This window comes from Trachypithecus francoisi, unplaced genomic scaffold, assembly GCF_009764315.1.
Source record: "Trachypithecus francoisi isolate TF-2019V2 unplaced genomic scaffold, Tfra_2.0 Contig01440, whole genome shotgun sequence".
NCBI classification, from domain to species: domain Eukaryota; kingdom Metazoa; phylum Chordata; class Mammalia; order Primates; family Cercopithecidae; genus Trachypithecus; species Trachypithecus francoisi.
Window position 1 is genome coordinate 3,012,656 of NW_022681431.1, and position 25,710 is coordinate 3,038,365.

Consider the following 25,710-nt stretch of genomic DNA (forward strand, 5'->3'; position numbering starts at 1 on the left):
CCAGAGCAACATATAAAACTGAGAATTAGAGAAATGCTACTTCTGATCACTGAGTCATAAGTCATCATTTGTTGCTATAAAAGGAGGATACTTAATGGGTTTTGGACTCCATATTTTTTTCTGAGTGCTGACTTTTTTTGAGTTACTATGTCTCAAAGCTTTATCACCATTGGTTAGTAGTATACTAAAAATCTGTGAAACTAACCTAATTTTATGTCAGATAGTATTTTTTGAGATGCAGCCACTTTCATAATGCCTACATAAAGTAATTGAACTGGTAATGTGAATGCATGTACAGCTGAAAATGCTTATGCCAAGCTATTCTCAGTGAGCTTTAAAATTTACATTTAAGAAATCTGAAATTTGGTTATGTTGGACTTTTGTTTCCTGTCCTGAACTTCTGCAATAAGCATTGTAGTAAAGAGTCCCATCATGTCTTTTCACTGATTGAGTACAGGAGAAGAATGTCTACGTTTTGGGCCTTATGATTTTTAAACCTATATTTTTTATATTTTAGCAAGTCATTTTTGATCATCTGTTATAGCAAACACCACCACTAAAGAGCAGAAATCAAAGCACAAGTCATTTTTCTCTCTTGATATTTTCCCAGGCCCGTAGGGGAAATGACATGTAAGTAGACAACAGCCATGCAGCTTGGTGATAATGAAATATAATGTTGAATGTACTTCTGCGGGAGCGAAGATGGAGCAGCAGCTTATTGCCTAGATGACTCTGTAGGAGATGTGGAAAGGGAAATGGAAAGCCTAGATGTTTACATTTAAGTGAGAATTTGACATGTGCATCACTGGGTGTATGCATTTTCTACAGCTGCCACAACAAAATGCCACAAACTGGGTAACTTTAAAACAACACAAATTTGTTCTCTCACAGTTCAGGAGGCTGAAGTACAAAATCAAGAGATTATCAGGGTTGGTTTTTTTGGAGGTTCTGAGGAAGGAAGCCAAGCGTTTCTTGGCTTGTATTAATAGATGCCCCACTCCAGTCTTTGCCTTCATCTTCACATTCCCTTCTTCTGTGCTTCTCTGTATGTCCTTTTCTGTCTCTTGTAAAGATACTTTCATTGGATTTCGGGCCCACCTAAATCCTTAACTAATTAAATCTGTTTCCAAATAAGGTCACACTCCAAGTTAATTTTTGGAGGAGGACATGATTCAATCTCATTACACGGGGCAGAGTAGCATAAGAAAGTAAAGAAAATACCCAAAGGCCTAGAGGCATTTAAAGTTATTGGTAGATTCAGGGTAATAAATTTAGAGGAAATGGAATAAACGGAGTGCAATTGGAGGAAATACTGAGAAAGTTGATTCGGAATACACTGGGAAAAACCTTGTGTGCCACAGAAGATGTTTAGACTCTGCTGTAGGCATTTGGGTACCAGAAGCCTATAAACCTTTGAGGTGCATGAGGAGATATGTTATTTTAGAAAAGTGACACAAGACTGAAAGACTTAAAAGATTAGTTTGAAAACGGAAGTAACATATAATGGCTTCCTAAATGAAAGTGTGGTAGTGATTTAAGAGTGATGATTATTAAGCCTCATCTGTGGTTCAGTGAGCAGTGTGAAGAGAGGGTTGAAATGATTTTGGGAAAGCTTTTGGAAGCAAATTGATAACATATGCCGTAACTAACAATTGTGGTGGGGAAGAAAGATAAAACATTAAATTTTTAAATAAAGAATTGGGTTAAACAGTCAATCAACATTTATTTAATAATGCTTTCTGTCTAGCATTAGTCTAGATACTTTGGAGATTATAATCATGGCTTCTATTTCAAGATCTTTATGAGATTCCTGGAGTCATGATACTGATAAAAGTGAAACAGAAAACAATCCAAATGAGTGTGTAAACTTGATGATTCTGACTGATAAATACATCAGAATTTCAGATTAGAAAAAGATCTGTGTGGAGTTAGGTGCTATAAAAAGGGTTTCCTGAGTCTTATGTATAGTAAATTAACAACTTCTGATCTAAATTGACAAAGTAGTACTTAATTTAGATTTGATAAATTATATTTGAATTGGTTCGAAAGAAGATAGAACTCCAACTAATAGTTGATCTTTAAGACTGGAAGGCAGATATAAAAATGGTGTTTTTATACAGGAAAGAGCCTGACTAGAAGAGAGAGGATAGCCAAATGTTAGACTGTATTATGTTTGGGAGGTATCCTGCATCCAACATAATTTGTCTTGGAAGATCAGGTAGGTAATTTGTATTCACTGCATAGCTAATTAGTTACTATGGGAAAAAAAAATTTTGTTAGTAATATTAGCTCAACAGTAATATGTAGTTCTTGTATTTTTTAGAAAATAAAAGACTGGAGGATTGCCAATTTGAAAGCTTTTATCCAAATCCAAGTGTGAGATAAGTCCTGCTAGAGAAATTAGATTTTGTATATTTTGACTATTTCACATATTTCCTCGCTCTCCTTTGGCTGATTGAACTAGCTCTAGTTAATCCATATTCTTACATGTATTTTATGCCTTCTTCATTTTTTCCCCTTTGACTTCCTCATTATTCCCAGCCAGAATTTAGCTCCAGACAAAACTCCCATTGAGACATTTATATACTCCGTATCTAAGAGCACGAGGAAAGCCTGAACGATGTGAAAATGTGGAGGAGGAGGAGGAGGATAAATTACGTCTAAAGTGTTAGGACCTTTATGTGTTGTCTCCTTCAGTCCTTATATGAAATTGCCACTATTATCTCCCAATTAGGTAAGGAAAATATGGCTTAGAGAGGTTAAGTAGCTTAATTTAAATAGGGTTCCACTGGAACTAGACCTATCTAACTGCATAGTCCAGATTCCTAATCACTTTAATATAGCAGACTGGCTCACCTACATCTTTTCCTTGTTGCAATCCATTAAATTATGGCACTCAGATTCAGCTTCCTAAAACGACCTACAATCACATGTCCTTTCTGTTCAAAAGTCTTCCGTGACTTCCTTATACTTAACAAAATTAGTTATTTCCCTCCTATTCCAGAGTCCCTCCAAATGTACTGACAGCCTTTTGCCTCCTGGTGGAGTTACCTACAGTCTATACTGTTTTTTACCTTAGTGCTTTCCTCCCTGCCCTTTTCAAAGTCCTGCCTCCTTTTTCTTCCGTTTACTGAAATCTTACTTTAGGTTTTATCTGGAGGCTAGAATCATCTTGTGATGATCTCTCACAAGAAACTTTGTCTGTTTCTCCACCCTTCCTCTTCACTGAATAATGCTTTATTTGCTACCACTTACGTTACCTGATTTTTTGCTTGACTTGTAGTTTAGATAATATACAGTTATTTAAGCTGGAGTGTAAACTTAAACTTTTTGAAGTCAGAGATAATTATTTCCTCATTTTTGTGTTTTCTGGTATAGGGCCTCGTGCTGTTTCAGCCTAGATAAAATGAAGAGTGGGAGTGGAAATGAGTTCGGACCCAACAAGGGCCTTCATTCTACAATGAGTAATCAATCTGCGGTTTAAAGTCAGCATATTCATTGAATGGTCCAGAAGTTCCTATGGCAGGAAAATATATAGCTGACATGAAAAAGGAAATAGTTTACCTCTCCACTGTCATTTTTCCAGTTATGTTCCAGAGGTTGGCTGAGCAAACCCCCAGGCTACTTATTAAAATGCAGATTCCAGAAAATGGGATCCAGAAATACACCTCTGTAGCAAGATTCCCAGGTTATTTGAGTGAAATTTCTACAGAAACATTATATATAGGCATAAAAATGCACAAATCATAAATGTGCAGCTTGGTAATTTGCATGAAGTGAATCTATATATATATATATATAAAACTAGCACCAAAGCAAGAAATGGAATTTTGTCTGCATTCCAGAATTTCACTTTCCTTTGCAGTTAACATATCTTCCACCCAAGTCACCCCTCAAGGGTTTCCTGAGTCTTATGTATAGTAAATTAAGAACTTCTGATCTAAATTCAGGCTTATCTGTGATAATGTAGACATTAAAACAGTAGTCCCCAAATTACTACCTCCATTTTCTTCACTTTCCCTTTTTCTTGTCCTCTCCTCTCACTATCAGCATTTTCCTTGGCAATAAAAAGTAATGAAACATTTCTCCTGAAAAATTCCTGCAAGTTTTTCCTCGATGTTGACCTACTTAAGCTGAGGCAATATCTTAAGGGTTCTCTCCCTTCTTTTGTAGGATTCCTAGAATTTCTTCATTAGGCATAGAAGATTCTGCTCTTTTTTTCAAATATTATTTAGAAGACTGAATGGATAAAAATAATTTCAAAGGATCTATGCCATTGATAATTTAGTTTACTTTTTCTAAACCAAAAGCTTGTCTCGGACAAAAGGTTACTAGGTTTTAGAGAAACAAGAAGGTACGTGTGTGTGTGTGTTTACTATATGTATATACAGTTGTATAAATCACATAAATGCATTAAGCATTAAGATTCTTAACTTTAGAATCTGTGACAGTTCAGCATCATATTTAGAGAATTTACCATTGCACTGTGTAGACATCGTTTACTAAGCAAATTAAAGATATTAACCTGTTTTGCAATATTCTTCCAATCCATGGGCATGGGATCCCTTACCATTTGTGTCCTCTTCAATTTCTTTCATTTATATTTTTTGGTTTTCCTTGTAGAGGTCCTTTACATCCTTGGTTAAATGTATTCCTAGGGTTTTTTTTTTTTTTTTTTTTTTTTTTTTTTTTTTGTAGCTAGTGTAAATGGAATCGCTGTCTTGATTTCTATTTCAGCTGGTTCATTACTGGTGTATAAAAATGCCACTGATTTTTGTATGTTGATTTTGCATCCTACAATTATATTGAATTTGTTTATCTTCAAAAAAAAAGATATTAACCTGTTTTGTCTGATCTGCTCAAGAAAATCTTTTCGTGAACAATAGTATCTTGTTTATATCCATAAAGATAATGCTAATTGCCAATATATTTTACCTGTATATTTAAGCTTTCCACTTGAGAATTTTAGTTGACAATTAGAGTTACTCTACAATTTCAGAATATATTTTAAAATATATAACTTCCTCCTGCCTGCCATCCCCAGTTTGATTGTCAGGTTTTTACTATAGTTTTAGGAACTGAAAGGAAATAATAAACAAGACACTAACTTTATGAAATTGATGAATATTATTTTTGTGATTTGCTCCGACCTTGATTTTTAATGTTTTCCTTCCGAGAAGAAAAAATATTAAGTTGCTGTGCACAGTTTCTTCACATAATTTGTATTTTCTAGGATTGAATATATCTTATTAATAGTATTTTTAGAAAATACAATCTTATTTTACAAATATTGAAAAATATTTCAAATAAGTAATAGCTTATTTGAAAAATAAGATTAGAGGCTCTTAAGGGACTTTTAAAGGTTATGTAATTCATTCTTCGTCTTCAGATATAATACAGATTTCCTTGTTTTAATGCTTTTGTTCAGAGTACTCATGCTGTTCTTTTAGCAAACTATCTTTGTATTATCATTTTTCTTTTTAACTTCTGTCACTACCTGTTCATTCCACTTAACGTGCTCTTTTCAGAACCATTTGAAACCTCATAAAAACATGTAACGGTTCCAAAACCAAGATCTTCAACTCGAAATTCACATCATTGAGTTTAACTTCAGTTTCTCACCTTCTCTTATTCCTGCTTATTTTGATCTTTATTCCTTAGCCGTTTTCTTAGATCTCTTTTATGTTCCCATTTTCATCACCCCTTTATATAAAAGGCTTTACGTGGTCTCCAAAGGACACTAAGATTTCCTGCTCCAGAATCTCAATCCTCTTTCTTTTCAACCGTATCTTCCTTGCCAATCCCCAATCCTTTTAAGCTTTACTGTCTGCTTTGCTGCTACTTGTAAAATACTGTAGAAAGTCAGAAATAACGTTTTGATTTAATACATTCCACAATGTTTGTTCCTAAAGTTTCTCAACTGCACACCTTTATTCTCGCCTTCACAGGTCACAGTAAAGGTCACTTTAGATGACCTTATTTCCTGTGTGAACTGCTAGAAGAGTTATCTGTGTCCATGAAGTTTCTTCATTTCTGGTTCATTCCACAGCACAGTTCAGTCTAGCTCCTTTATTCGTAGCTCCATTGACAATTTCACTCTCTAAGCTCACCAGGTATTTCCATGTTGTTAAATCAGATGGATGTCCACAGCATTTATAAGTAGTTCTTATTTTTCTAGTATATTGTAAACTTGATGGCAACAGTAAATATTTTTGCTTTTCTTTAAAGAACATGTTGATCCCAAATAATCCACAAATGCTTTTTTGTAAAAGTCATAAAAGATTCAAATAATTCGCAGCGACATAAAAGAAAACATAAAAGCCTCCCTTTCATTATTCTCTTCCCAATTTATCATACTCATTCCAAAGGTAACAGTGGTTTACAGTTTAATGTGGTCTCTTCTCATTTCTTTTCTATGCTTTTCCACACATATTTACACTTGCAAATATATATATAATACATGTGTTAATTTACATGCTTGTAAGCATTTCCAATTAAAATTACATTTTTAAAAGTAAAATCTAAGCATACTGTTGCTATTGTTCAAAAGAGTGCTGACAGTAAACATAAGGCATTAGTGGCATCGATTAAAAGATTTTAAGAAAACGAGCATAATTTTTGTCAGTTGTAACAGATGTATTAGTTTGCTAGGGCTGCCGTAACAAAGTACCACTGACTGGATGGTTCCAAAAACAGAAAATGTATTTGCTCCAGATTATGAAGCCTACATGACCCAAGAGTCAACAGGGCAAGTTTGTTCTGCGGTCTTTCTTGGATTGTAGATGGCTGCCTTTTCCTCCTTGCCTCTTCCCATAGTCTTTACTCACTGCACGTCTGTGTCTTGATCTCTTTTTACCAATTGTATTGGGTTAGGGCCCATCCTAGTGACCTCATTTAATGACCTCTTTAAAGACTCTACCTCTTTAAAGACTCTCTCACCAAATAGTCATATCCTGAGGTACTGGGGGTTTAGGACTTAAGAATTTTTGGGAGGAACTCAATTCAGCCTCTAACAGAGCATTAATATTCATTTGACGCTTGTTAAACATATTTCTCATGAAAATAGTTGGCCACTTATTCACAACCTTGGTCTCGTTTGAAAAGTACTTAAGCAAATACCAATTGCATGTTAATGGCTTACTGATTTAAGTTTTATTTTAGTGAAAGTGCACCTTGAAGGATATTACCTCTTCATTGAAGCTACAGACGTCTTACACAATTAAGAACAACTTTCAGTAACGTCTGCCTCATTTACTCAGCATGAGATATGTTATTGGTGGTACAAAGCATTTTGAAGACAGTCTGTATAAATTGCATTGTACAACTTAAAATGCTGTATTATTGGAATATGAGGGTAGAATTGTATAGCTCTTGACACACTTATAAAGGATTTGAATGATGAATCCATAAAGTAAATTTGTGTAAATAACAAGTGTACCAGTATATATATTGTTTTTAAATTTTGATTTTTGAACCCCAATTTTATTGAAGTTATTATGCCATCATCTAAAGATAGAGGGTTGTAAAAAAATGACATCTCATCGCTTTTTCCAGCCAGAAAGTGTATTAATTATCAAAAATTTCTACATTACCGTACAGGCACTGCATTTTATATAGTAGTTATATTTGGTAGTTTGTAACTGCTAGAAGTGGTTATTAAAGAGAAACTTTAGAGGTGATACTAACATGGTTCTGAAATAATTGTACTAATGAAGAATTGTGAGCTATCTTGAAACATCTGGTATTAATCCAGATGTTTCAGTGCTACATGATTTCCAAGGTTATACTTTTTTCTTAGTAGGAATGCTAAATATATAATTTCTTGTCCTCTGTCTGCTAGTTTAAGGTTTCTTTCAGTTTGTTCAGTTTGATAAAGAATCAGTAAATTTAATTGAGAAGATGAATGTTCAAAAGAAAGATGTATATTAAACCCAGAGAATGTCTAGAGTGAGAGCTATATAACTAATTCTGGTAGATAGTGGTTTTCTATTTTCAGATACTCAGAACTGAATTTTGCGTTTTATTGTTAATAGCTCTCTTGGTAGGATTTCTTCCTCTTTGTACCTCTTTATAATTTTAAACTGGATTATTTTGGAAACTATGATACAACAATAAGAGCATGGAATTGCACATTATACAACTCTGCATTTGAATCACTCAGTGATTGTCCCTTGACACTTCTTGATAAAGCAAATTACTTAACCTTTTCTGTAAAATGGAAGAATCTGTACACCTCAGGGTTTCTTTTTTTTCTGTTTTGATAATTAAATTAAATAATCTTTATACAGTCCACCCTAATCCAGGACAATCACTGAGTGCTTGAAATCTCAGATAGTAGCAAACTCTATATATATTGTGTTTTTTCCTAAACATGCATACCAGGATGAAGTTTAATTTATAAATTAGGGACAGTAAGAGATGAACAACAATAATTAATAGTAAAATAGAACAATTTTAACAATATTCTGTAATAAATTATGTTACGTGGATGTGGTTTGTGGTCTGTCTCTGTCCTTTAAAATACCTAACTGTACTATACCCATTCTTCTTCTTCCTGTGATCTGATAACTGAGTGGCCCACTAAGTGACTAATGGGAGGGTAGCATGTACAGTGTGGATATGCTGTACAAAGGCACGATTCACACCCCAGGGAGGACACAACAGGATGGTGTGAGATTTCGTCATCCTACTCGGAAGAGCCTGCAACTCAAAGCATATGAATTGTTTGCTTCTGAAATTTTCCATAGAATATTTTCGGACTGTAGTTGACAGCAGGTAACTGATACCACAGAAAGTAAAACCAAAGATAAGGGGGGACTACTGTGCATTTCCTGATGTAAAAAATAAAAAATTATTTCACATTTTTCCAGCAGTAGTCTCTGTTTTAGAAAAAAAAAATGCTTCCAGATTATAAATGTAAAACCTATGGGCATAGTTTTCTGTGGATATGATGGAACAATTCTCATTTGTTTTTCCTAATGTTTTCCAAATAATATTTCCATGAAAAAGTATCTCTTTTTAGTATTGAGGTATGATTTATATACAAAAAAATGCAAAGACCTTAAATATGCTATGTAAAATGAGTGTTGATTGTGCTTAAATATTCTAATGAAAGGGATGGGCGTGGTGGCACACGCCTGTACCCCAGCACTTTTGGAGGCCAAGGCAGGCAGTTCACTTGAGGTCAGGAGTTCAAGACCAGCCTGGCCAATATGGTGAAACGCCGTCTCTACTAAAAATACAAAAATTAGCTTGGTGTGATGGTACACATCTGTAGTCCCAGTTACTCGGGAGGCTGAGGCGGGAGAGTCACCTGAGCCCAGGAGGTACAGGTTGCAGCAAGCCAAGATTGTGCTACTGCACTCCAACCTGGGTGACAGAGCGAGACTCTGTCTCCAGAATAAAAAAACAAAAATTCTAATTGAAGTTTTGTGAATGTTCTTGTTTTCATTAATATGTATTTCTGATTAAGGACAAATCTGAGGGATTTCATATAAATTTAGCAGCTTAAAAAAAGCCAGTTTAAAGAAAAGTTCTTCATTTTTAAATTAAGCATATTTACAGTGTCACACACTCTTATAAGTAAGTATGATTTTGATATTTGCAAGTCAATGTAACATTTTTGAAATCTATAAAGTTGTCAAAAATGGAAGTATATTTGATAAAACCAATTTATGGGTAAAAAATTGAATAAGTGTGTATAAGTGCTCTGTTGTAATACACTCATAGACTTGTGATACATTAATTACTAATGATAAAATATACTTTGAAATCTCTGGAGAAATATTTTAATTATATACTAATAGTATATACTAAGTACCAAATATCAATATTTATTTGTTAAGAAACTTCACTGGCAAAAAACTCCTTACCAAAAAAGAAAATAATTATTTACTGAGCTCATTGTAAATATGAAATAAGTAACTCTGGTTTTATTAATTTTAAAGAACATTTACTATGTAATTATTTAAATCATCACTCTTTTTCTGTACTGTTTATGTGATTTTTTGAGTTTAACTGTTCTTCATACCCTTTTGAGGACTTTATGTAGCTTCATTTGAGAAATTTAAAAAATAGAGAATTGTAATTAGATGCTCTGAATTTTAAAAATCCCTGAATATTTTACTGTAGGGTTTAAATATATTGTATATTTAATTGTGTTTTTTGTTTTGTTTTGTTTTGTTTTGTTTTGTTTTGAGACAGAGTCTCGCTCTATCGCCCGGGCTGGAGTGCAGTGGCCGGATCTCAGCTCACTGTCAGCTCCGCCTCCCGGGTTTACACCATTCTCCTGCGTCAGCCTCCCAAGTAGCTGGGACTGTAGGCGCCCGCCACCTCGCCCGGCTAGCTTTTTGTATTTTTTAGTAGAGACGGGGTTTCACCGTGTTAGCCAGGATGGATTTAATTGTTTTAAAATATATTGAACGATGTATTTGAAGCCTTTTCTCCTTTATTGTCTTCTGTAAATAATATCATTTTACCTGCAATAGACAGAATTCTGGACTTATGGCTTGAAAACAACACTATGACATTATAAATCCATATATGTTTAAAATACAGGTCTAATGTTATAGGTAGTAAGTATTGGAATAGTTTAATAGCAATAAATATTATCCTGAGGCAACATTTTAGAAAAAAATCTTCATTAAAGGAGTTGGAATTTGAATGAGCCTTAAAATCAATGTGAATTTTGGTCTGTCAGTAAGAGGAAACATCATTTTTTGAGATGAATCAGGAAAAGAGATAGAACAGCCCTAAGAACCTGTATAGAAGTCAAAATGGGGATAGGATTGTTTGAGAATAATGAAGAGACTGCTTTTACTGAAATATGTGATTTTGTTTATAGAGATGTGAAGAAAATTGTACATAATATGGTATCTCAATTATGTCTACCTCCAAACTCCTTCCCAGTAAGATCAGATAAACAATTTTGCTTTCCATCCTCTATTAATTTCCTTGTCACATTGTACCTGTTTGAAATCCTATCTCAATATTCCTTACTTACCTCAGTATAATCTACATTAAAATATTCTGTTTATGGTTAACCATCTCTGGAGTCTTTCCATGTCAGCCTACTGTAATTTCAACTTTTGTGTTTCTCTAGCACTCATTTGGACATATAGCTAAATTGACCACCAAAATTCTATTCTTCATTTTGTACCATAAAACTTAATTGCCAATTGTATTAATTTGTGATCTGCTGAGTCCTATAGCAGCTCTCAAGAAGAGAAACACTTTTATCCTCAGTTACGAAGGAGGTTAACTCAAGCGCAGATTTACATCTTACTATACTAAATCTTGAGTGTTAAACAAAATACTTAAAAGAGAATGAAGATTCTATTTTGCCTTGCATGATTAGACATTTTTAAGTATATATACTATATTTCCTTTTGAGACAAGACATTATGTTTTATATATACTTGTGTTTTGAATTTTATGAAACAATATCTAAATACTGGATATTTATTGATTGATTCAAAGATGTTTGGCATAGATTGCCAAAGGATTTGAATTACCTCTAATCAATTTTAAGTTTTCAAATGTTTGTGAGTAATAGATTGATGAAAGTAGTGATTTTGGAAAATTTAACTAGAAGTGAGGAATTGGAAAGTAAAGATGAGTGATAATCCAAGCATGATACATTAAACATTCAGACAGAATCATTTGGGTCAAAGTAATAGAAAAGTGGCAGTAGAAAATAGGAAATGCCCATTAGCTTTGTGATTGATTGTAAGGCAGAGATGTCAAAGTTGAAGCTTAGGTCATTAGAAGAATGGTTGTAATATTGATAGGTGCATGGAGTGCTGGGAAGATAAATTTGTGTGGAGAATATTGACATTTATTTGTACGGTTTTGATTTTAGAGTGTTAGGACATTCAAGTGGGATATCAAGTCAGAAACTGGTAGTTACTTCATAAGTTGTGAAAATATAGACCTGTCTGGGATGGAGTCTTTCATGTAAAAGAACTGTTGAGTTTAAGGATGTACATCTTCCAAAGGAGAGAAATATAAAAAGAGAATAGAACTTCATGGATAAATAATATATCTCTCTTGTAATTGAAGTACAATTTACCATTTTGGTGACCTCTTTAATTTTCATAAACTTAGATATAAAACTTACGTTGATTTTATTTGAAATTCATATATCCTCAATTGAACTTAAATATTAAATGGTCTATATTTGTATTACAAATACTCAAATACGTGTTTACTGTGAATTTGGACATTAAAATAACTAAATCTTTACGTCCTATCAGTTTTTTTTTTTTTTTTTTTTTGAGACGGAGTCTCACTCTGTCACCCAGGCTGGAGTGCAGTGGCGCGATCTCGGCTCACTGCAAGCTCCGCCTCCCGGGTTTACGCCATTCTCCTGCCTCAGCCTCCCGAGTAGCTGGGACTACAGGCGCCCGCCATCTCGCCCAGCTAATTTTTTGTATTTTTTTTTAGTAGAGACGGGGTTTCACCGTGTTAGCCAGGATGGTCTCGATCTCCTGACCTCGTGATCCACCCGTCTCGGCCTCCCAAAGTGCTGGGATTACAGGCTTGAGCCACCGCGCCCGGCCCGTCCTATCAGTTTTAATGTTGTTGCCTTTTGTATAAAAACACACAGTAAACAAGAAATCTTGTCATTTTTCCTTCAAATATATACATATATATGTATGTATTCTTTCTTTTAAAATATATCCAGGATCAGATCACTTCTTACCACCTGCTACAGGATCAGATCACTTCTTACTACCTGCTGTCGAACTGCCTCACGTCATCAGCATCTTTGGTCTGGATTACTGTAGTAAACTTTCCCTGGTCTCCGTGCTTCTATTCTTGCTTCATTATGATCTGTTCTTGACATAGGTCATGTCAGTCTTCTCACTTTCTTCCTTTTATGACTCACCATATAATTCAACATAACATCTAAGTATTCACCAGCACATTGACCCTCTTACTGTTCCTTGAACATGTTTCTGTCTGAAGGCCTTTTTGCTGACCATTATTCCATCTTTCTTGTATGTGCTCCGCCCAGAATCCATATGACTAACTGCCTTCCCTTGTTCGCAACTGTGTTCAGATGCCAGAGACAGTCTGTGTGGTGTTTATCCTGACCCTCTTCCCATTTCAATTGCAGCCTGTTCCCCATTGTCAATACTTCTGACTCCCTTACTTTTTTCTGCTCTTCCTTTTCTAACAGCACTTTGCACTTACAGTGTACAGTTCATTTTATGTTGTACACATACACATATTTTTAGAGTCACTGTTTTTTGTCTGTCATCTCCCAAACACATACACACACAGCCCCATGAGGCTGGAGATAATTGCTTTGTTCACTATTTTATCTCACATGCCTAGGAATGTAACCTGCCATATATTAGACACTCAATACATATTTGTAGAATAAATAAACATGATAACATACAACCACAATAGCTAACACTGAAGGCTTACATCACACTTTTCTAAAAACTTTAAGTTACTATAACGACCTTAATGAAGTAGAGATCCTTTTATCCCCATTTCACATTACAGGAAACTGCACCATATGTTGGCTAAATAAAACGCTCAATTCCACACAGAATTCAAGCCTAGCAGTCTGGTATGGAACCAGATATCCAAACCATTAGAGTATGGGATTTCTGTTAAACGTGATTATTGTGTTTAGTGCTGTAAAGTTTTGTGTTTGTTTGTTTTTGTACAGACAAGCTCTTACTCTGTTGCCCAAGCTGGAATGCAATGGCATGATCATCGCTCACTGTAATATCAAACTCCTGGGCTCAAGTGATCCTCCTGCTTCAGCATCCTGAGTAACTGGGACTAGAGGCACTTGCCACCACACTCAGCTAATTATTTTTTGTAGAGACAGTGTCTCACAGTGTTGCCCAGGCTGAGTTCTATAAAGTATTTGTAGTAGAAGCAGAAGTGATATATCATTGTTAAATATGGTATATATATACACAGAACATTTCTTATATAGCTTGATTCACACTGATAGTTTACTGATTAAATATAAAAATGAATTTTGGGCATCTGTAGCCTTCAAGTAGCAAGCTTAAAGAAATATAAAATTACCTACAAATTTAAGTCTCATTAGGCAGCCTCAACAAGTAACACTCATTATTAGTTAAACTCAGTCTGAAGGCCTGCAAAGCCATGTTACTGTCAGCCATGTTATATAGGCCTAATATCTGAATCCTTAGGGCCATTTTTATTTCTTAGACACGTTTCATTTATCATACTGTTGTACTATATTTCATATCAGATGTCAAGATAAAGTCTCTGATGTCAAAGATTTAGAAGCAGTGACTTTCCAGATTTGCTCATCACAGTGCAGTGGTCCTGGACATAGAGAGCAAATGGATGACATTAGAGTTCCAAAGCTGCTGGCATTAGGTGAACTTTAGGGGAAATGTCATTCTTGAGACCATATAAAAGAAGTTTCAAGAATGTAAATTAAAGCTATCTGAAGTACTGGACATAGTAGTTTAGCATGATATAATGGCACTGAGAGAGAGATTTTGATTATATTGCAGTTGAGGCAGTGACCACAAATAAATACAAATCCAGATAATGATCACAGGGCAATATGACAGATATATGAAAAGGTTCCTTATTAAAGAGTAATTCCCTGGCCACCCAGGGTTCTTGTCATCCATGTTCATGTGCTTATAGAATTGTCAAAGCATTTTCATGTGAATACTGAGAGTATTATGGACATTCATATTCATAGGTACATCAAAAGAAAATGTAAGAGACAGACTGCTTTAAAGAAGACAATGATTCTTATTTTTTGTTTAAACACATTTTATAGACTTTGCTTGCTAATAACATCTTTTTTATCTCCTAATCACCCCTAAGTAAGAAAAAATGATCTGTACTTAGAAAATGAATTATGCAGTGGTTACATAGCTTTCCTGGGGAAATCATTCAATTTATTGGCAAATCTAGATTAGGGCACAGAGAACCTGTTCCTAATTCATTTCTTAGACAATCACAGTGCAAAATATTTGGTGATATGAAATGAGTAACTTCATCCTTAATGCAGAATTATGTAAATTTTAAGTTATTTAAGTTTTTTTCGGTTTTGTATTTTGGATTTACATTTATTATAATGGTATGAGAATATTAACGTTCCTTGATATATTTGCTTTTTCCCCCCCAAGGATAAAAAGTAAAATACACACACACACACACACACACACACACACACACACATACACAGAGAGAGATTATATTATACTTTTCATGTATACCCAATGTGACAGCTACAAAAGCAGTTCCAGCATAGATATACGTATTTTCTGTATCTTACATTAAAAGCTATTCAGTTGAATTTTAAAATGCTGAAGGATGTATACTTTTTCATTTTGAACTTTTAATTTCATTTAGTTGCACAAGAAAATTTGATGCAATTATATATTTCAGTTTTTCTTTGTTAGTGAACAAAATGAAATCTATTAAGTCTAGAAATGTATTATCAACAAAACAGAAATTACTAAAATTACTTAAGCAGTTCATAGGACAGACTTTTAAAGTTTATATTTAGAAGAAACTTCATCTTATTGTGTTATATTTTTGTTCTCTCAACATTTATTTGGAAAATAAAGTAGAATGAGAAGCTCTCTAATTGGTCCTATTAACAGTTTTGATCAAAAAGTATAAAGTGTTTCCTGAAACACAGTTGATTCCCATTAGCTGTCTCACTAGTGTCTGGGGCTTAGTGTTGTTTTATGTCATCCTAGGATCGTAGGAGTTTTCCATACCTGCAGTCTATGTTTTTGTTGACTGACTTTCTATGGAGGGGCAGTTATCGTGAATTATTTCAGTATATTCTGCTTAGGGTTTCCTTATTATTGATGGGTTTTGTTTTGTCTCTTTTTTTTTTTCTTTTACCTTTAACACCTATACTACCAGTCTTATTCGCAGTGTAATAAAGGTAAAGCTCATCAAGAGAGCTATTTCTCCATTTTACTATCAGAACAGATAACTTTTTATGAAGAAGGGACTGAATAAGACCAAGCATGGGGCCACAGTTAACCAAAAATCCGTGGACTTAATCCAGTCTCTGGTTACCCACCATTTGGTTCTTCTGTCTCCAAAAGGCTCAGTTTCTGTCTTCCTATAATATTTACCATGCCTCTTATAGTATTCTAGAGACGCTCTGAGAATACTAGACAGGATGACTGCAATCTGAATTTTCAGAGATACGTTGTTTGTTACGTGGTGTTGCTTACCTGCCTGATTCACCTCATGTGTGTAGAATCTTCCATTGCTTGGGCGCAATTTGCCACATGCTCTCTATGTGGCTTCTGTCTGTGGAGCTCTCAACTCCCACTGTTCCAATGGAAATTTTTTAATTAAAAAACAAACAAATCATCTTACACTATTAAGATATTTTATCTGGATGTGTAGCAGTCCATTTATTATTTTAAAAAACTTTTAAAATAAATTAAAAAAAAAAAAACCTTCTTACTAGTGAGAAGTTTTCCCTGAATATATAGCCTTTCTGAAAGGTTTTACAGTATTATACATTGCACCTTCCCATACAGCCTCCCACAAAATGTAGTTATTTAGTCATGGCTTATAGCTCTTTAGTAGTACATATTTCTTGTCCTACCACAGACCTGATGTATTGGAATTTGCATATATAGAGCCTGAAAATCTGCTTTTTAAACAAATATCTCTGGTCAATTTCATGCACACATTATTTTGAAATTCTTTTGAGAACCACTAACTTAGGTTAAATATCAGCCATTTTGATCCTCAAATATGAAAATAAAATTCCAAGATGACTTTTTGGAGTATGGTTGGGCCGGGTAAGGATTTCGTACTCCACAACAGATTGTGCAGTAAGTTCAGCTGAGACATTGCTAAACAATGTCCTGCAAGTTCAGATGAAAAAAGAATGGTGGCTTATTGCTGACACCTCACAGAGAAAAAGTTCTTTACGTGGCAGGTAATCAAGAGTTGTCACTGTTTTCATGAAGAACAGTTTTATTTCTCTGTTGTAATCATTTTTTAGTGGAAGCCAAATATTTAATGAAGTGCTTAGGAATTTCCAGCAGAAGATATGTGCAACGTCTGGGAAATCAGACAAGTGGCATTCTTTGTCACCTGGATGGAGATAATACCCGTTTATATCTCTTCCTTCAGGCAAATCCAGAAGGACTTGGCCTGAGTATTTTATCATCTATATCATGTCTGCCATTTGGTGTAGAGCCTAGTAAGAACTAATGCTGCCTCAAAGAAGACCCCAAGGATAGGACTACAAACATGTAACTAGTAAGAAACAGAAATCTTTTATTAGAATGTTAGAGTGGGATTTAAGCTTACTTTGTGCAGTTACAGTGATGACCCAAGATACTTCCTGTCTTAAGAGTTCAAAAGTATCCTTTCCTGGACGTTAGTATCCTAAAAAAGAAACTAAAAAGAAAATAATTCTTAGTATTTTAGCACACAAAGGAGACTCGGGACTAGTATCAGGACTACATTCCCACTAGCTGATAGGTTTTGAAATGCTATCTTACTCACTTAGAATTAATGAGAGGTGTGAACTGAGTTCTGTTCCTCTAAAATTCAGATGTCGAAGTCTTTACTCCCCAGATGTGACTCTTTGGACATGGGCCTTTAGGAGGCAATTAAGTTTAAATAAGGTCATGAGAGAAGGTCCCTAATCTGATTGGATTGGTGGCCTTAGAAGTAGAGGAAAGTATAGAGACGTCCACCTGTCTCTGTCTGCTCAAAAAGAAGAGGTCATGTGAGCACACAGTGAGGAGCTGGCTGTCTTCTGCCCAAGGAGAGTCCTCACCAGACACCAAGCCCATTGGCACCTTCATCTTGGACTCTGAATCTCTTAAACTATGAGAAAATAATTTCTGTTGTTTAAGTCATCCAGTCTGTGGTATTTTGTTAGGGCAACCAAGCAGACTAAGACACTCAGCAAAAATAAACTGATTCTGTCATGCATAGAAAAGCAGATCTCTCATTTTATGTAGACATTGATCAGGAAAACTAGGACTTCTCTCCTGGAAAATCTTAAGTAGTTAAGATGAATTTCAGAGATAGTTAGGTTCATTTAAAAACAGTAAGGCAACCCTCTGACTTCTGAGAAGTGTTGTCAAGGAAAATACAAGGTTTTTTCCCTCTTGTTTTTAGGTTGAGAGTAAATTATCATATTTTCTTCCTTTTTTTTTTTTTTTTTGCTATTGCAATAATTTCTGTATTCATAAAGATTACTGAATCAGATGCTGAACAATTGAGAGATTATCACTTAAAAGATTTTCTCAGATTTTACGTGTCCATTGCCCTTGTTCTGGCAGGTAGTGAATAAAGGACTGAAACAGACTGAAAGGATTTACACTAGTACTTTTTCATGATGTTTTCAAGGAGGATGAAAGAAAATAGATGGAAAAAAATTTGCATATCATTTCATACTGATTTGCGTAAAACTGCATGACAAGCTGGGACTGAAAGAATTCATATAGCTGCTCAGAGATAATCAGCCGTGTTTCCTCTAGCTGTAGACAAGCTCTTGGTTTATTTTGCAATCATGTATTATTTTAAAATGCAAGAAGAAAAGACCAAATTTTGTGGATTTGACCCAAACTGAGACAAATCACCATTTGGGTATCATCCAACACTGTCAAATCTTAGTTTCATTTGTCATTTACTTAATGTTATAAATGGGCCTTTTAAAAATAAGTTATAATTTTAAAAATGATCAAAATTCCGAAATTTCATGGGATTGATTTAAGCATTTTAAATTTTTTTTTAAGTAGGGATTATATGCCAAAGCAAAGCGATGCAAGCACTGCTTTATCAGTGAATAAGAGAAATAATTAATTAATTTTAACACTGTGTATTATTGTCTTCAAAATAGCTATTTTCTGGCAAATATGTATTACTGAACAACTTTTTGCACTCTGCTTATATTAGAATTTGGTTTTGATCCAAAGCCCATTTAACTAAAGCAGTCATTGTTAGGGTTAAACAGGCTGGTTGTTAATATGTTTTGCTCTCAAGGCTAATAGTATCAGGTTGGTATATAAGGGACTTGCATAAATTTACAAAAACAAATTACTCACTAGCAAGAGAATTAACTCAGATATAGTTTGCTATTACTGAATTAACAATGGGCATAAACCAGTGGAGATTAATTTTATCATCTGTGAGTCATATGACCTAAGACATTAAAATTTGGAATCTCATTTGAATCTTAGATGATTGATCATGATGATGGTGGTGGTGGTGGTGGTGGTGATAGGTTACATTTATTGACTTCTTACTGTGTTTCAGGCATTAGGCTATTTTACATGTATAATCAGTTCACTTGTCACACTTTATTATTTCGATCAAAGAGCTTAACAATTTGAAGTTTAGAGTAATTTGCTCAAGGTCTTACTTGTGAAACCCAGGATAGGGAATTGACTTCAGGGAATTTGACTAAAATCTATTTTGTAAACTACTGCACTACACTGTTTCCTTCATGCTGTCAGTTTCCAATTTGCCGGTTAGGAAACTGAGGCCCAAATTACTGAACTCATTAAGTAACCACTACTACTTTAAATTGAATGGCCATTATTAGCACTGGAAACTGACTTCTAAGTTCAGTTTGCTTTTTGTTACCATAGCTACCTTCTCAAGTAACAACCTATTGGTCCACCGTAGCCATTCTTATTTTCAAAACATGTGTTTAAAAGGATTCCTTAAGGAGTATTTACTACCAGCAGAATTTAAAAATGTTGAAAAAGCAGAACATGCTGACTGGTGTCATCTTCCCAAGAATTTAGTAATAACTTAAGTGGAATCAGGTTTATTTCACATACTGATATATAGTATATTTAGCTTCATTTCTATTTTATTTTTACTCATTCTTGATATTGCCATATAAGAGGTATAGAAACTATATTAAACAAAATATACAATTTTTTATTTTCAAGTATGTTAGTTGAAATTAAGAACATAATATCATTCATATATATTGTTTTCTCATATTATGCTATACTGTTTTTCTACATAAAATTGGGCTTTAAGTAAGTCATGAGTCATGGCAATGAATTTTCTTACAACCTTATTTTTATGAACCATTTTTTAAATTAAACCACTTTTTATTTTATGTTGGTTCATATGCTCTATGAAATACTCAATGAGGCCAGGTGCGGTGACTCACGCCTATAATCCCAACACTTTGGGAGGCCAAAGTGGGCGGATCACTTGAGGTCAGGAGTTCGAGGCCAGCCTGGCCAACGTGGTGAAACTCTCTCTACTAAAAATAAAAAAAATTAGCCAGGCATGGTGGTGTACACCTGTAATCCCAGCTACTCAGGAGGCTGAAGCAGGAGAATCTCTTGAACCCGGGAGGCGGAGGTTGCAGTGAGCCGAGATCACGCCATTGCAATCCAGCCTGGGCAAAAAGTGTGAAACTGTCTCAAAAACAAAAGAAAAAGAAGAGAAGTATTCAATGGACTACACAAGTAAAAAACATTGATATTAATGGTTTGTTGAAACATTTGTTCCTTTGGAAGAATTGATATGTATTCATTATCAAAGCCTGCACACATTTTTTTCTTGACTATTCACCTGATCTGAAAATGCATTGCCCTTATAAATACAAGTTAAATATATATTTTGGAATAAATTATCCTGAGTTAGTGCTCTTTCCCTCACTCATGAGAATTAGTAAAAAATCAGAGAGGAAAATAAATAAATGAACATCATGCTTTAGCTTTCAGGGAATTCATTATTCAATATTCCCTTTCTTTTTTTTTTTTTTTTTTTTGAGACGGAGTCTGGCTCTGTCGCCCAGGCTGGTGTGCAGTGGCCGGATCTCAGCTCACTGCAAGCTCCGCCTCCTGGGCTTACGCCATTCTCCTGCCTCAGCCTCCCAAAGTAGCTGGGACTACAGGCGCCCGCCACTTCGCCCAGCTAGTTTTTTTTGTATTTTTTAGTAGAGATGGGGTTTCACCATGTTAGCCAGGACGGTCTCGATCTCCTGACCTCGTGATCCGCCCGTCTCGGCCTCCCAAAGTGCTGGGATTACAGGCTTGAGCCACCGCGCCCGGCCAATATTCCCTCTTTCAAAGGATTTTGAAAGTATATACATCTGTTAGAGACAAATTTTTAAGACCAGCTTAAAATCGCAGACCTAAGGTTAATTTTAAGTGAATTAAGTCATTGCTTTAAGGGCCCCATAAATGAAAGCTAACTATCTAAGGTCAGTGTTTAAGACATTTGCAATACTTAATCATTCTTATTCTTGTGCTTACTTTTACAGCTTTTGGTGTGTGCCAGTAATCTCTTTGTTGCACATTAGTAGATAAAATGTAATCTTGTAATTTGTGTGTGTAAGCTGCTTGAGAACATAGGTATTTTTTCCTATAACTGCTGGATTTCTGTTGCCTCAGGTGGTGCCTGATACATACTAATTGACGAATTAAAAATTTGCAAACAAATTCAACCTAAGTAAATGCTGAAGGCTCTTAGGGTATCTACTTTTGATGTGACTTTGAAGACAAAAATAAAAAGATGTACAAAAATCAGTGTTTTTATAGTATGTTAGTATACATTCCTGAATGTATTTTATAGAATGTTAGTATACGTTCCTGAATATTATCTTTTAAAACTATCAGTTCAACACACTAAATTCACTTACGAAAAGGAAGTGAACTTCTGAATGCTGTTTGTTGAGGAGATAAATGAACAAGATACAAAGTTTGTTGAAGTGGAGAATATGAAATGATTTCTGTTTGATCAATTACACTACTGTATATCATACTATCTTATTTGATTTTTAGGAAAGTATCTTGAGGAATATCCTCTTAATCCTATTTTAAAGATAATTGAGGTTAAGTAGTTTGTTCATAATAACAGTTAGTAGGTGGCAAATTCCAGACTGTCTCCAAAGCCTTTCGTTTCTCCTGCCTTATGTATGCAAGAAATAAGCTACAAGTGTTACAGATCAGTTTCATGAACTAAGTCTCTAAGGACAAAGTGTGATTTATTTTAACCTAGCTGCATTTTTAAATTGAAAAGAAATACGTAGGTTTCTTGTTATTGTGACTGGAAACACAAAATGCATTGCATGATATGATGCTTTTCTCACACATTTGAGAAAGCATGGAAGGGTTTTGAGCAAAGTAATGATAGGATAGTTTCAGCAATATTCATCTGAATGACGAATCAACTCCAGGGTAGAGGCAGGGAGAATAAAGGAGGCTATTGCAATCATCTAGCCAAGAGATGATGACTGGTTGGATCAGACAGATCTTGGGGCCTTATTTTTTAGCCTCCTTTGCTCGTTCTTCCTGGGAGTGGTGAAAAGTGGTTGAATTTGGAATGAATTTTGAAAGTAGAGCCAACAGTATTTTCTGAATGACTGGATATGTGGAGAGGGAGGGAGGGAGGAGGGAAGGAGGGAATAAAGGCAAGGAAAAGAGTGAAAGAAAAGTAAGGACAGAGACACAAAGGTGATTCCAGGATTTTTACCTAAACAACTGGAAAAATTAAGTTATTCTCCTGAGTTAGGGGAGAATGGGAGAGAAGCAAGATGCTGGGACAGAAATAGAGGCAGATGAGGAGTTGCGTTTTAGCTGTTTTCAGACTTCCAGTATATCAGACTAGATACCAATGTGAGAATCATCAATATAGACATAATTAAACCCATGAAATTGGATGAGAACACCTGGGAAGGCTGAATAGAGAGAAGAGGCCTAAGCCTTTTGAGCTCTGAGATACTTCAGAGTCTAGAATGTAGGAAGGGAACAGCCTCCTCCTTCTGGAGGAAGAAGAGCCAGTGAGGTAGAATCATCCTCAAGACTGGGGTTCTGGAAGTCAAATGAAGAAAATATTAAAGAGAATGAGTGGTTAGATGCAGCAGATTTTTCAGGTAGATTAAGTCCAGTAAGACTTAGATATGACCATAGGATTTAGTAATGGGGGAGTCCATTGATGACCTTGACAAAAGATTGATCAAAGAAGATTCTGTTACTGAAAATAAACATAAAGGATTATAAACCACTCACCTAGAAGACGTCTGAAGTTATTCTCTTAAGTTTGTGATCCTTATAGAGGCAAACTACTTTGCAGTTGTTATGTAAGTTTGGTCATATTATCCTGTACTGTTAAACTCAGATATGTTCGTCAGTTATTTAAATACTGATTTTAATTACTTTAACTGTCAACATTTAATTAAAGTTTTTAGAAAGTTTTACTTGAGGTTCCTCCTGTGTTTTGGTAAGTTGTTACTGTATGGTGGAAAGGGCATACATATCTATACAAACAGTCCTAGGTTTCAGTCCAAACTTCACCGATTAGTAGTTGTGCAATCTTGAACAAGTTAGGTAAATTTTTCTAAGTCTCAGTTTCCTCATTTGGAAGTTGACAGGTAATAACTACTTTATATGACTGTCAATTGACAGTGAACTGGATTTAAAAAAAAAAGTGGTACATATACACCATGGAATACTACACAGCCATACAAATGAAATTATGTCCTTTGTAGTAGCATGAATGCACCTGGAAGGCATTATCTTAAGCAAATTAATGCAGTAACAGAAAACCAACGACCACATCTTCTCACTTGCAAGTAGTAGCTAAACATTGAGTACACATGGACAGAGAGGGGAACAGTAGACTCTGGGGCTTACTTAAGGTTGGAGGGTGGGAGGAAAGTGAGGATTGAAAAACTACCTATCAGGTACTTTGCTCATTACTTGGGAGACAAAATCATTTGTACATCAAATCCTGGCAACATGCCATTTACCCATTGTAACAAATCTGCACATGTACCCCCTGAAAAAGTTTGAAGAAGAAGAAAAAACAAGATACTGTGAGCATACTATCTGAGGCATATGATACAGTTATACATCATAAATGATGTAAAAGTTGAGTCAGTGATTTGTACTGTAAGCTGGTATATTTTTTTCTCCAGTATTTTTTAATATAAATAGAAAACCTAGACAAGGACATGTATTTAAAACAACTGCATAGCAACTGATATTCCTAAGAGAGATAAACAACAGAAATAATCATGAGAATCAATTTAGAAACCAGATAATCTAGATGGAGATTTGTGTTGGATTTTCTATAATCAACTGTTATCAACTGTATGCTACTCAATAGGGTAAAACAATTATAATAGTTTTGTTTTGAAAAAATGTAAATGCTATAATGAATTATGTGCATTTATAAAGCTGACTCCTTATTTTAAAAACTTTGATAATGTGGGAAGTAGTGATTAGACATTTGGTCACTTCTAACTTATTTTAAAGGATGAAAAATCATAAAAAAAAATAAAAAATTGTACTTTTGCAGTAACTCTACAGGAAATCATATTTAATGTGTGTATGTTTGTGATAAATCCCTGAAGAAGTTATATTAAGTTTGCTTTTGATACTAAGTTGCCACCTACAGTTTACAGTAGTATCAACCAACATTGTCATCTAATTGCATTTAACTAATAATTATTTAAAATAAGTGGAACCTAGTAGAAAGTAATAAAAATTTAATTAGTAAAAATCTAATTGGATTTTTCCATTGTTTATTTGCATGACTTAAAACTACAAAATAATTATGAGGCTTTCTCAAACTGTAATTTCTGTTTCTTTGTCTTCTTTTATAGAGCTACATTCATGGGAGCAGCCAGGCTCAGTTTGTGGCAGAATCACACATTATTCTGGTACTGAGTATCCTTTTAAAATATTGATGAATTGAAAAGGGCAAACCAGAGCTACATGTTATTAAATTGACATTTTTCCTGGCAGTAAATATCAAGATTTTTAAAAGACATTAAATTTGAAGCTGTACTGTATGACTGGTTTTATTTTTTTGTTAATTATTTCCTGCTACAGTGTAATTTGTTGCTATTCAGTATCATTAACAGATCATAATTTATTTTTTACTGACTGTTGAATTTCAAAGTATTACTCTTACTCTGCATTGATGATCTCTGGCTAGATTTTTTTTGTGAAGTTTATATGGCTTTCCCCTATGGCATCTTAATGGTGACAAAAAAAGTGCCTTTATGGTATAAATAGCAGCTTAAAAAAGGGATCATCATCGTACTGCTTCCCTTAAATATATGGTATGTCAGAAGAAGGAGATTTTGAGTGGTTCAGCATGCCTTTTTGTAACATACCAGACTGAGTCAGACTAAGTGTTGTGAATCAGATCATACAATGTAATTTATGATTTGGATTTAGAAGGGTAAAGAATGTAGCAGGATAAGAAAAAGGTAAAGTTAAGCATCTAATCTGAATATTCTTAGAATGAAATAAAATTAGTTTGGACACTGTTTTGGGGGAACGTTGATGTTTGTGTGAGTCTTATGAAAATATTTGAAATTTAAATTCATAGTGTTGCTTGAACATATTGAGTCATTATGAGAATTTAACGTGTGCCTCTAGTATCCTTTATAAACTTTGATTACTAATATCTTGGTTACTAAGGCTCATATTCAAATGAAGTAGTCTAGACCAAATTCTCCAGTACTGTATATAACCAAAGCTGTAAACCTTTAAGTATCTTAGAATTCATCTAGGCCAAACCTCATTTTATATGTAGGAGAACTAGAGCCCACAAAGGGCTTACGTTATAGGGAAGCCTACGTGAGCTAGAATTAGAATTCAGTTTTCTTTTTCATGGTCTGTCGGTTGTTCAAGTACTTAAGTTTTATGTACAATACTTTATTATGGTATGTGATGTATAATTTCATGAATGAATGTCAGT

The 25,710-nt window shown here is 34.5% G+C and overlaps 1 protein-coding gene across 2 annotated transcripts in view; it reads left to right on the forward strand.

Moving 5' to 3' along the window:
- The window catches only part of TUSC3 (tumor suppressor candidate 3), a 215,911-nt gene that overhangs the window by 156,806 nt on the left and 33,395 nt on the right, over positions 1-25,710 (forward strand). For both annotated transcript variants that reach the window (XM_033225936.1, XM_033225945.1), the window contains exon 7: positions 24,605-24,668. In XM_033225936.1, coding sequence (XP_033081827.1) covers positions 24,605-24,668 — 64 coding nt within the window. The remainder of the gene's footprint in view (positions 1-24,604; positions 24,669-25,710) is intronic.